A 12,698-nucleotide genomic window follows, 5' to 3' on the forward strand; every position below is an offset into this window, starting at 1 on the left:
CCCATATCAGTGCAACCCTTCCCCCCATGTCAAAATTCAAGGTACTTTTTTTTGGGGGGGGGGGGGTCCGGTCGTGGGGCCTGAACTCTGGGCCTGAGCACTGTCCCTCAGCTCTTTAGCTCAAGGCAAATGCTCTACCACTGAGCCACCTTCCCAGCCCTCAAGGTACTTTCTACTGTGTCTTAGTATCACAGGAACAGATGGCACCAAGATAACTAACTCAAAACTTGAATAATATTTTCTTTATTTACAAGTTAGAATCAAGAGACAAAGAAAGACAATCTGTGGGACCAAATGGGGAGATGACTGAAATCCCCAGGGCCCCAAATGGAGTGGAAGGAAAAAGGGAAAACAGTAGAAAAAAAAAGTCAACGTAAAAAAAGAGCTCCCCCTTCTTCCCTCCCCGTGGAAGCCTGAGGGGACTTTGGCCCTATCCCCCCTATAGCTTAAATAAATTAGAACAAACAACCTCAAAACAGGACCCTTAAGTGAACAGGGCATCTAGGGCCTCCAGTAACCTTGTATCAGGGCCTTTGCCTACTCTCACCCAGTACCCCCTGCTCCACCCCATCATTCCGAACAGGGGATCTGTGCCGAAGAGGTCATTCCCAATGGGGGTGGGAATTCAAATTTGTCCAGGTCCTTACTTCAGCAAATGTCCCCGCATTCCTCCCCTGCTGCAGAGCCAGCTCTCCTTCAGAGGGGGTAGAGAGGGTAAGATGAAGAAGCATCACAGCAAGGGGGGGAGAGGTGGGGCAGGGTGATATAGGGGTCCCGTCCTGCGGAGCCTTCCTGCCCCTCTTGGCGTAGCCTCTTAGCCTGAGTCTGAATCACTGGTGTCTGAAGAAGAGGAAGATGAAGAGGAGGAGCTGGAATCTGAGCTGGAGCTGGAAGCACTGAGCCGTGACACTGCTACTTGCTGTGCAGAAGATGACTCTGTTTTCTCACTCACTGTAAAACAAAATTGAGTAAGGAAGTCTAGATCTTCACTTATCAAAACAAATAAAAAGGGAGAGGGGGAAGAGATGTAACTCAAACGGTAAAACACTGATCTAGAAAAGTGAGAGGCCTTAGATTCAATTCCCAGTACCAATAAAAGGAATGGGAGGATAGGGATTGCAGCAACATAAAGGAATACCCACCTTTCTTGGGGGGCTTTTTTGTGGAATTGAGTTGTCCGCTGACATCTTGTAATCGTTTTTCTAGTTCTCGTTTCTTTTCCAAAGCAAGTTCTTCTTTTGTCTTTCCAACAGGTTTCTTAATGGCTAAGGGAAAAAGCAAAAGGAGACTATTTTAAGTTGCTGCCTTACAAAAACCACCAATGAGGCTGGGAATGGCTTAGTGGTAGAGTGCTTGTGTGATATGCATGAAGCCCTGGGTTTGATTTCTCAGTACCACATAAACAAAAAAAGCTGCAAGTGGTGCTGTGGCTCAAGTAGCAGAGTACTTGCCTTGAGCTAAGGAGCTCAGGGACAGTACCCAGTTCAAGCCCCATAACCAAGACAGCAAGACAGATGGATGGACGCGTGCGTGTGTGCACACACACACACACACACACATGCATGCACACGTACAAGTCTCCCAGTGTATTCCTGTTTTTTATTTTTAACTGTATCTATTTTTTTGTCTTTTCTTTTTTGGTACTGGGGATCGAACCCAGGACGTTGCACTTGCTAGGCAAGTACTTTGCCACTGAGCTACATCCCAGCCCTGTGTATTCCTGTTTTTAACTAGTAATACTTAATTTCCATTCTCCAATGAATCCTGGGGACAATCACCCCACTGTCCTTACCTAAGGAACTGCATGAGGATTGTTAGATTATCAGCTGGTAGATCTCATTTGATACTCACTGTAGGGCTTCCGGGGCTTCTTTCGTAGGCAGGAAAGAACGTAGCGCTCAAGCTCCCTGAGTGTGGATGGCTTGAGTGTTTCAAAGTCAATCTCAATTTCTTCTGGGTTTGAATCACGTAAAGAAGGCTCTCTGGCTTGGATTATATGTACAACTCGACCCAGCTTCTCCCCAGGTAGTTTATTGATATCCAGGCTCAATTGTCGCTTCTCATCATAACTCATAGGCCTGCTTTCTTCCTCCTCCTCTGAGTCATAACCAGCAGGAAGGGCAGGTGGGGCTGTCTTTGTGGCCTTTTTAGGTAGCCTACGATGGAAAAATTGTTAACAGAAGCATATCAATAACTCCCAGTACATTCCTATAGTTCAACCTAGTAATCTTTCATTTCTGCCTGCAGAGCTTTTGTTTCTGCATTAAGAAAAATGGCTGAGGGGCTGGGAAGGTGGCCCAGTGGTAGAGTGCTTGCCTTGCATGCATGAGGCCCTGGGTTCGATTCCTCAGCACCACATAAGCAGAAAAAAGCCGGAAGTGGCACTGTGGCTCAAGTGGTAGAGCGCTAGCCTTGAGCTGAAGAGCTGAGGGACAGCGCCCAGGCCCAGAGTTCAGGCCCCACAACTGGACCCAAAAAAAAAAAAAAAAAAGAAAAATGGCTGAGGGCTGGGAATGTGGCTTAGTGGTAGAGTGTTTGCCTAGCACGCATAAAGCCCTGCATTTGATTCCTCAGTATCATATAAACAGAAAAGGCTGGAAGTGGCTCTGTGGCTCAAGTGGTAGTGCTAAGCCTTGAGCAAAAGCAGCTCAGGGACAGTGACCAGGCCTGAATTCAAGACCAGGACTGGCAAAAAAGAAAAAAACCCAGTAGGCCTACTCAGGTGCTGGTGGCTCATGCCTGTAATCTTAGCTACTCAGGAGGCTGAGATCTAAGAACTGTGGATTGAAGCCAATCTAGGCACGAAGTCTGAAACTATCAATAAACTACTCAGAAGTAGGGCTGTAGCTGAAGTGGTGTAACAAACACTAACCTTGAGCACAAAGAGGCTCAGGGATAGTACCCAGGCCTGAAAAAAAGGGCTGAAATTAGGGGAAAACCAGCAGCTACTTTTTCCAAGTTTTATTGGAGTTACCTATGTTGTCTACAGAATACCTACAGCTGCTTTTGCAGTTTTTTCTTAGAGACCCTGAGGCTCCCAATATGTTTCCTACACCTTTTACAGTATTTGTTATACTAAGTGGGAAGAAGGTACTTCTAGACAAAAGCTACATGTTTTCTACTGTAGCAGAACTCACTTGTTGCTACTTCCTCCGGAAGATCCAAATCCAGGAGGGCCTATTGCAGCAGTGCTGCCACCCCCACTGCCACTTGCTTTCTTGGATTTCTTGGGCTGGGGTGGGCGGGGTGCACGAGGCCCCTTGTCATCTTCATCAATCCCAGGTCTGCCCCGATGCTTTTCTGATTTCCGTTTTTTCTTTTTCTCCTTTTTCTCTCTCTTTCGTTTGGGCTTAGATATTGGGCCCTGGGATAGGGCAGCCAGTTGTTCATGTACTGCCCGAAGCTAGAGGAAAAAATAAAAAATTATAGATGTGAGTAAAGACCAAAAGAAAAGCCAGATGCTTGTGGCTCATGCCCGTAATCACAGCTACTAAGGAGGCTGCCATCTGAGAATCGTGGTTCAAACTAGCCCAGACAGGAAATGTCTGTGAAACTCTTCTCTCTCATAGAAAAACAGGAAAGTGGCACTGTGGCTTAAGTGGTAGAAGTCCTTTTGCAAAAGGAACTCGGGGACAGTGCCCAGGCCCAGCCCCCCTCTACCCCAAAGCCCAACCAGACAAACAAAAAAATCAAGTCCAAGACAGAGCATAAATCTCTTATCCAATAAAGATGGGAAAGTAACAAAATACCTGCTCCTGTAATTCTGCCAAGCGATGGGCTCTTTCTTCCTCTGAGTCTGAGCTTTCACTTTCCTCCTCCTCTTCATCTTCCTCATCATCTTCCTCCTCTTCCTCAGAGGAGCTCTCACTGCTACTTTCCTCACTGGAAGACTCAGATGATGATTTGGCCAGCCCAGGAGGCAAGGCAGTAGAGACTGGTAAAGGCCCTGGTTCCAGTGGTTCATCTGGCATCTTGGCATAACGGAACTCAAACACATCCTAGAAAAATAGGTAGACTTAAAACCATGAGGGAAAGAGTGCCCTGACCATTTATACACATTCCCCCAGCATTATAGTTGCAGTTTACAAAAGAATGGATTCTATGTTGAGAATTCACAGCACAGTTGACAAATTTTCTCCCTACATACACTTGTTTAAACTTCAACCTTCACACTCACCTGTAGCTTTCGAGCCATAGCCACAACATCGTGGTCAGGGGGGTTGTACTTGTAGCAGTTGGAGAACATAAGCCGCACATCAGCAGCAAACTCCTGTGCATCCCGGTAGTCTCGATTCTCCATCTTCCGCTGCAGAAGGAGGCAGCATCAGAAGCTGCACAGGCAGAGAGACTCACCTTTCCCTGCCAACCCAGAAACCACAAGGAGCCCTCTCTTGAGAGAACAGTGGGGAAGACCTTAATCATCTGTGCCCTGGGGTTCAAATTTGAAGTCAGAGAAATTGAGTAGGCTGAAGTATTATATCTAGAAAATCATTCTAAGTGATAGGGGAGTGGCTTCTGGATTACTTTTTGCTTCTCTAACCCAATACTCCTAAAGAAGCAGTACTACAGTGTAGCTCTGAAGAAAATCCATTCTTATTTGTAGGAAATATGGATCTCAAAGTACTTGACCTTCTGCCCTATTACAATTCTATCAAAGCAAAAAAACAAGAACGAAAGACTATGTGCCCCTCAGGAGACACAAATATTTTATTGATCCCTAGGCTCCAATCACTGCCTGAGCATCCCATCTGCCCCATGCAGTGGGTACCTTGACAGTGCTGAGGTCCATGGGGTGCTTAATGATGTCATGGTAGTCATGCAGGCCAAGAGCAGAAGCGTCCACTGGTTTATAGAAAGGCCAGGCATAGGCAGCATGCTTCTTGGAGAGTAACTCCTTCAAAATGCCATTGCAATGTTTTAACTGTTCTGATAATTTTCCTTTCTTAGAGCTCTGGTGTTGCTGTTGAGAGTCAGGCAAGTCTTTTCGTGGGGGCTTGATGGGGCGGCCACTTTCTCTGCGCACAGGGGGAAGCCGTGCAGCCTTTGGCTCAAGACTCCCAGGAGGGCTAGCTGGGGAACCAGGAGCCAGGATGGCTGTAGGTGTAGGTGTAGTAGTATCTGCTTTCCGCTTAACTCCTTTTTTCTGTAGAGAACAAGATGGGAATGTATTAATCCAGGTTCATTTTATTCAAAATCTCTTCCCACTGCCCAAACAAAACATATCTGCTGATACCTTTGCAAGAGGTTGAGCAGGGGGGGCTGTAGAGACAGCAAGGAGAGGGGGTCCAGCAGAATGCAGGGACTTCAGCAAGGGAGAAGAGATGACGGATGGGTGGGGAATGTTGAGGACGGTGGTAGGTATCTCAGGTGGTGGTGTATACAGGGCTGTATGTGACACAGAAGAGACAGCAGGCACCTGGTGGGCACTGGTAATACTGCCCTGGAGTGCTGGAAAAGGGGGGAAAAAAGGTTAGTTTGACAGTCTTTCTTACCTTACATCTCCATTTGAAGACCCCTGGTTTTTCCTACCTGCCAATTTGGCCCCCTTCTTATGGCTGTTCTTAGGGATGGTCACCACAAGTTCTTGCTCCTCTTGTGGCATGGAGGCAACTTTCTGCAGGAAAATCTTTTCCAGTGTTTGTGCCATCAAGACAATATCATCTGTGGGCTACAAGAACACAAACACGATTAGAAGGTTCAAATGCCAGCTGAGAATGGATTAGCATAGGATGAAATCAACACAGCAGCCATCAACCAACTCCTTTCCCTTAAGGCATCATTCTACCTAGGGCAAAAAAATAATCTCCTCACTGGACTAGACCACAACTTGCTTTCTTCCCAATTATCTCAAATACAAAGAAGTTCATTCCACCTTAATGTTCACAAGTTTAAAGAGAATGACAGCTAACAAGGAAAAATATCCTGCTTTATTCAGGTCTCTTGGAGCTTTCAGAGAAATAGGGACACCACCCTCAAATATGAAGTATTCTACTTAAACAACTTTTACATTTTTTACATCTGGTTTACATTTAATCTGACAAAAAAAACTTCAATGATTAAAAGAACTGTAATCCCAACAGTTAGCAGCACTAAGTACAATGTCACCATCTAGTAATGTGGGAAATCACTCACCTTGTTGTAAATGTAACAGTTTGTGAACATGGTATTGAAATCCTGCATACATTCTGAGGCAGCCCAATAGTAGTTGTTTTCAAGTCTTCTTTTAATTGTACCCATGTCCATAGGCTGTTTTATAATTTTGTGGTAATCCTAAAGAAAGAAATCTTAGATCAGAGCCATGGAAAATTACTCCTAGGAAAACAAATTACCCCAACACACATACAGCACACACACTCTAAGCACCAAATGAGTGTTAAGTTCCTTAAACTGCGGCCCCAATTAAACTACAGAATAGAGAAAAATGGAATGGGATCCTTAACACCCAATGGGAGATCCCTACTGCTTTTCCCTAACCACCCACCTCCCACCCACTCTAAAAACTTCCCATCCTGTGACATTACCTCTGGGGTTGGCTATCCATAGGCTGCATGAGGGAAAGGAAGAAGCTAAGAATTTTGGCCACCGTGGTCCTCTCCCAACCCGGGGTGGGAATCTGTAAAATGGAGCCAGGGCACAAAAGTTAAGGAAGGACATGTGGAGGGCACGAGAGATGCCAAAATAGAGATCACAAGCTTTTGGAACAATCACAAAGGACCAAAAATCCAGAACTCTGGTGGCTATCTGTCCTATAGAATGGGTACTCCCTAGGGGCCGCAGCACTTATACTAGGGTAACCCAATCTCACTCACACACATTCTTGCTCATTCCCATACCTCCCCCCTTACCCCCCCAGTCCAATGTTCCTACTCACCGGCAAACCCAGTTTAACAGCATCTACAGGCTGCCGGAATGGCCAGGCAAACTGATGTTTCCACAGAGCCTTCATCACCACCTTGTGCAGGTATTGCAGCTGGTTGGTTACCCGTCCTGGCTTTTTGGGATTCGACACCTCAGGGGGTGGTGGATTGGCAGGGGTCAGTTGCAAAGCTGGTACTGAAGCCATTGTAGGGCTCTCAAATCCCTCATACAACAGAGAAGGCTTTCGAATCCTTTTCCCCGGTGCAGCTGCCTCTGGGCCCAATCCCAGTAACCCTGCATTCCCTTCCCCAGGGAGCCTGTAAATATGGGAAACAAAATTAAATAAATATTACTTGTACTTTGCACTCAATAAATCAGGCTTTAGATCTAAAGAAATGATTGAAGTTTATGCAAGTACTTCATAGCTAAAACTACACCCAAATAATTTGCAAAGCATTTCTAGATGCCCATTCCATTCTGGGTACTACATACTCTGATGAGTGCTAATGAGTTAAAAAAAATGAAAAGCTCTAAATTGGCACAAGAACTACAGCTCTACAGGGACAATTCTTAAGCAAAATGGGTGGAGCTGAGAAAGTCAAGCTTCCTCCTCACTAGGGGTTTGGCTGTTGCCATGGTGGTTGAGCCAGAGGGGAAGGGAGGGGGAACAAACGAGAGAAACTTAAAAAAATAAATAAAAGCCGTGGAGACACCTGAATCCATCTGGGTAGAACGGTATCAAACAACTACACCGGAATGGGTAAGGAACTAATCATCTAACCAATACCGGACAAAATTTAAAAATCCAGACAAAATCACTTGCACCAAACCTAGTCTTTTGCTTCCAAAGAAAATTTGAAAAGAACCAAATTTCTCCCCAACACCCCGGGTACAACTAACAGTCCTCAGCCAAAAGTCTTCTGAAGACCAAAGGCCAACAGTTCATAGTCTTGGGTACTCCTCCTTACCAGGTGTTTCCCACCACCTAAGATTCAAGACTCTACACCAAGATCTCATTGTTTACATCCGCAGAGCTGAAATGAATCTTAGCTCCACCCTCCTGCCTTGAATGAACTCTCAATGGTAACAAAAAACACCCTGACTTAACAAATAGTCTCCCAATCAATCCAGTCACTGAAAAGACAGCCGAAATTTAATGACATACTCCAGACACAACGAACCCATAAACCGAGAAAGTGATCCTTCTACCCTAGTCTGGGAATCCCTGCTGTCAATCCCTGAAGCTGTCACCATGGCAACCCCAAACGGCGCGGGAGGTGACCACGTACCCCCTCCCCAAACACTGTGACAAGCCGGGACCAGACACCAACCCCATTCCTTAAGACCCGCCTGCCCACCCCCAGTGCTTCCCACCGTCAAACTAGCTCTTCCCGAGTCGGGTTACGTCTGGGCCGCGGCGGCAGTGTATAACGAGCTGACAACCTGCAGTGCCCCCCATACACAGTAACTGGGCCGCCGCCAGCACCGTTCCAAAACCGTCGCTCAACCCCCTGCGCGAGCCCAAGTCAACAGCTGCGGCGCGAAATAGCAACGCGCCCGGGTCACCTCCCTCTCCCCCGAGCCCGGAGCCCCCACCTCCGTGCCGCCGCCCCCAACGCCCCTGCCCGTACGCGGCCGGCGGAGACGTACTTGTGGGGAGTCACGTTCTGCAACATCTTGACCCCGGGGGGCAGGCGCCGCACTCAGCCGCGGACAGTCCGGTTGGCCTCGGTTCCCCTCACCGCCCGGCCCAGCATAACCCGGGAAGTGGGGGGAAGGCCGTTGCCCTCGGCCCTCCAGGCGGCAACCCCCACGCCGGGCCGGCACCGAAGTCTCGTCCGCGACCTCTCGGAGAACTCCCGGCAGCTTGGCGCGCTCCGCAGGCGGTGGACACAAGAAAATGGCGGCGGCTCCGGCGGAGACGGACGAACCGGGGGGACCGTACTCTACCAACCCAGACAGTCCCTGGTCCCAGACGCCGTCGTCAATACAGCCGGCGGTGGATGCGCTGGAGGCCCCTCTTCCTGTCAGGCCCGCCGGAGCAGACGGGGTCCCGTTTCAACCTCGGATGGAGGCGGATGAACACGAAAAGTGGTTTAGGGAGCCGCCGCCTCCATCTTTGAAATCCTCTTGAGGGCGGAGTACAGGGGGTGGACAGACTCCGAGAACTGGGCGGGGCCCGAAAAAAGGGGACCTTCGGGGACTTCTATGGGGTCTGTACTGTCCGCCGGGACCGGTCATATGCCGAGACGAAGGCCATTTCCAAGCGGATGGACGCGGATTGTAATGGTGGCCCCGACGACTCGAAGGCTCTGTATCAGTAGGCAGAATCCTCCAGCCCGTTCTAGAGGCCGCTCCACTCCAGCGCGAAATGGCGCCGCCGAGCCCCGCGCCAGTCCTTTATATATAGGCGGGGGGGAGGAGCTTCTCCGCTCATGCGCGCCACCCAGCTCCAGACTTCCCCCACCCCCACCGCGCGCGCCCGCGCGCTCACGCGCTCGAAGCAGCGGAGGCGAAGGGGGAGGAACGCCTCTCCGCGGGAGCTGTTTCTATTGGCCGACCGGAGCGATGACGTCATAAACTTCATTTCCAAGGCGTCAGTCACCGGGCAGAAGAGTGCCGCATAGGCCCAGAGGGCAGGGGCAGCCCGCCATATTTCTGAGCCAACTGGCTGTGCTGTAGTTCGGAGATTCCTGGGCAAGAGGCTGGAAAAGGTGCAACAGCCATCTCCCCAGAGCCTCCAGCACCTTCTCCCCGCCTCCCCTTCCAAGGAAGCACTCTCAGGCACGGTGCAACCGGAGCCTGCCAACCCGGGGCAGGTCGTGCCATTCGTGGCTCCTCCATTGGCCAGGCCGCAGGGAGACGGGAGGGGTCGCGCGGGCGTGGCCAGCGGCCCGCCAGGGGTGTGGCCGCAGGACGTCGGGCGGGCAGTTCTTCGGCGGTTAAGGCCTCTGCAGTGGAGAACCTGAAACGAGGAAGAAAGACGCCATCTTAGAAGCCTCGGCCTCGTCTTGTGTAGCGACTAGCCAGCAAGTCCTGAATCAGGCTAAGGGACCTAACACTCCCGAGGGTCCACCGTCACCTAACACCGCTGGCCAGTCCTAAAATTCCTCTCCTCACTCTCCAAAGCCAAACAACACAGAGACAAAGGTAAAACAAGGCTGCTCCAATAACCCGTGCTCACCATTATCAGCTACCATTATCAGCAAGGCCCCCAAAGCTACACCTCGAGCGCCCCGACACCTCTCCTGATTTACTAACTCGAGCCTTGGCCACCGACACCAGCGCCTGCCTGCTCGACAAAGCAGTCCTAACGTGGGCGCAGCCTCCCGGCGACCCCTGTACCCTGTAGCACGCACCTCCTCTGCAAACTTCATCCCGGCGAGCGGCTCGAGGAGGGGAAAAGTCCTGCAAGAAGCGAGCCAGAGGAAACCCTCCTCCCTCGCGGAGCTCAGACCTTCCTCCATGCTCCCTGCCCCCCTACCCGGCAGCTGCAATTCCCTCTCGGGGGTCCCCCACCGCCGCGGGGGCAGGAGGACGCCCCCATCCCCCCACCAGGGTCCGGAGTCCTCCCCACGGAGCGGCTCGTCCATCGGTCAGCGCCAGGGAGGAGGGCGAGCAGAGGAGGCGGCGGCTGCGGCTCCGACTAGCCCTCCCCCTCCTCTCCCCTCCTCCCCTCCCCCCCGGGCCGTCCGCCTCCGAGGAGGGGCAGGAGCCATTTTGGGAGCTCAGTTTCGCCCCCTCCCCCAAGCTCGCTGTCTTAAATCCTCCGAATTTGATTATCTGAGTAGGCAAACAGACTTCGAAGGGATCAAGAAGCTCGGCTGAAAATCGGGATCTCTTCAGACCCCCGCCCCCCGGGGCGCCCCCCCCCTTTGAGGGAAAGTAAAAGGACTTTCACCTACCGAGAAGACCAGAGCTAAGCCTCTGCTTATTTCCTCTGGCCCGACTTAGAGGAAGAAAACAAGTTTAGGACAGATATGTGCAAAGAAATGTAGGTGGGCCACTAAAAGAAAAGCGCCCCCACCCACCCACGTCGGGCTTCTAAAGGGGCCTAGGTCTGGATGCTGCAAGCAGGCCACCACCCTCAATAAGCCCTTGAGTTCGAACCTTGATGACTGCATCTAACATGGCGGCCAACCTCCTGTCTTCTGGAGTACCCAACCCGAGGGCAAACCCGGCGGGGGGAAATGCACCAAAGGAAGGCAAAGACCCCGGCCCTCCGCCAAGGATCAGGCCCCGGCCCCCCAAAACTACGTGCAGCCTCGCCAGGGTAGCTGCGGCAGCAAGATGACACAGCAACTTTGCTGAGGCCTGCTCCCCTCCCCCTAGTGGCCCAGCCTCCCAAATCTCATCTCCCCACTCGGGCTTCGCGGGTCAGCAGAGGCCCATCGGGGGGCCTGGCAAGAGGAAGAGGAGGAGAAACAGCAACTTGAGAAAATACTGGGAAAGGGCAGCCAGACATTACTCTCAATCCCTTGCATTCTGGAAAATCACTGCTCCCCAATCCTCCCTCCCCCCACATGAGTCACAGGGGAGTCTACAGCTACTCAGTAATTTGGAAAAGTAACTCTTCCCTCCTTTCCGTTCCCTCCCCCGCAGTACACAAGGAGAGAACTGTTCAGGATGGGGGGGGGTAGGGGGGAGGGGAGAACGCAGTGGAAGAGGCCACCCCGGAGAAACTCGAAACCTTGGAAGCGTTGAAATCATTCCAGGTCCTGAGCCTCCCTCCCAGCACCCACCTTGGGCCTGCTTTCTGAGTCTAAGAGGACCCCAAGCTTTCATCCTGTAAACCCTTCCCAGCCGGGATCAGTCCTCAGCTAAGACCCTAGAGGGGGGCAACACGGATTTGTGCAGAAGGCCCCACAGGCCGTGTCCACGTGAACGCACACAAATTCAGCAAGAGACTCGATGCGTAACCTCCAGCATGCCATGTGATGGCTGTGAGCTTCCCACCCTTGACACAAAGAGAGTACAGAAGGGCGCCTTCCAGAGTCTCTGGGGGAGAAAGGGAGTTGGCGCCTGGGAACATCTCAATTCACAATCTGGACTGCCAAGTTTAAAAGCATTCACATCCATGAGCAGGAACCGCAGCCATCACTCCCACTCAGCTTACTAGGTCATCCTTCCCGCGGCCTACAAGGTTCCCATCTCACCTGATTCCAGACTCCCGTACCCCAGGGGATGAATACAAGGGGGGTACACACCGCCCCACGCCCCTTTGCCCTCCAATTGGTACGGAGACCTGAGGTTGGCCATTCCCCTCCCCCATCGAAGAATCTCTCACCTGCTGGAGGCCCTCCACATTCCTATTGGCTATATAGTGTTTGAAGGACAAGTCCCCCTAGGACCATCTCCTGAACCCCCAAAATCCCCCCACTTCCCACCCAATAAGCATTTAAGTGACACCGCCGCCCCAAGAGCCCCTTCTCACCTGGATCCTTGGAACCATGGGGGGCTTCAATGATGCCCTCGCTTTGGTGCGGGGGGAGGATGTAATCGGGGTGTCAACCCCCCCGGAAACTGAAGCAGTATTGGGGGAGGGGGTGTAGCCCCCAGCCCCTCCCTTCCCGACCCGGCTGGGGGGTGGGGAGAGCATCGGGGCCGCGCGGCCACGTCAGCAGCGCCCAGATTGGCTGACCCGGGTCACGTGCCCGCCACCTCCTACACCCCCCCCCACCCTGAGGGCCAGTTTTCCGAACGTTCCTGGGGGTCTTTTGAGAGACCAAGGAGGCCGTATGGCCCAGGCCTAAATCCCGAGATCCAGAGCGCGCTAATGCTGCTACTCCTCCATATCTCCAGCTCCCCAGCCCGCCGTCGTCGACCTTGTCCCCCCCACT

At 51.6% G+C, this 12,698-nt stretch overlaps 1 protein-coding gene across 4 annotated transcripts; it reads right to left on the reverse strand.

Annotated features, from left to right (window-relative positions):
- Positions 1–227: 227 nt before the first annotated feature.
- Brd2 (bromodomain containing 2) lies at positions 228–12,438 on the reverse strand. 4 transcript variants are annotated; one of them, XM_070024015.1, is made up of 14 exons: positions 12,293–12,435; positions 8,509–9,823; positions 6,872–7,175; positions 6,522–6,613; positions 6,133–6,270; positions 5,530–5,668; positions 5,234–5,448; positions 4,769–5,143; positions 4,178–4,306; positions 3,750–3,998; positions 3,138–3,403; positions 1,852–2,156; positions 1,143–1,265; positions 228–951 (listed from the first exon to the last, which is right to left on the reverse strand). In XM_070024015.1, exons 5-14 carry the CDS (start codon positions 6,241–6,243, stop codon positions 815–817), a joined length of 2,049 nt encoding a protein of 682 aa, XP_069880116.1. In that variant the 5' UTR covers positions 6,244–6,270; positions 6,522–6,613; positions 6,872–7,175; positions 8,509–9,823; positions 12,293–12,435; the 3' UTR covers positions 228–814. The 4 variants fall into 4 exon arrangements, with proteins under 4 accessions (XP_069880116.1, XP_069880113.1, XP_069880114.1 ...); XM_070024012.1 differs by lacking the exon at positions 6,522–6,613 and having other exon boundaries at positions 12,293–12,438; XM_070024013.1 differs by lacking the exons at positions 6,522–6,613; positions 12,293–12,435 and adding an exon at positions 10,218–10,307.
- Between the last annotated feature and the right edge of the window lie 260 nt (positions 12,439–12,698).

Source organism: Dipodomys merriami, unplaced genomic scaffold (assembly GCF_024711535.1).
Source record: "Dipodomys merriami isolate MVZ:Mamm:240054 unplaced genomic scaffold, mDipMer1.0.p SCAF_16, whole genome shotgun sequence".
NCBI classification, from domain to species: Eukaryota; Metazoa; Chordata; class Mammalia; order Rodentia; family Heteromyidae; genus Dipodomys; species Dipodomys merriami.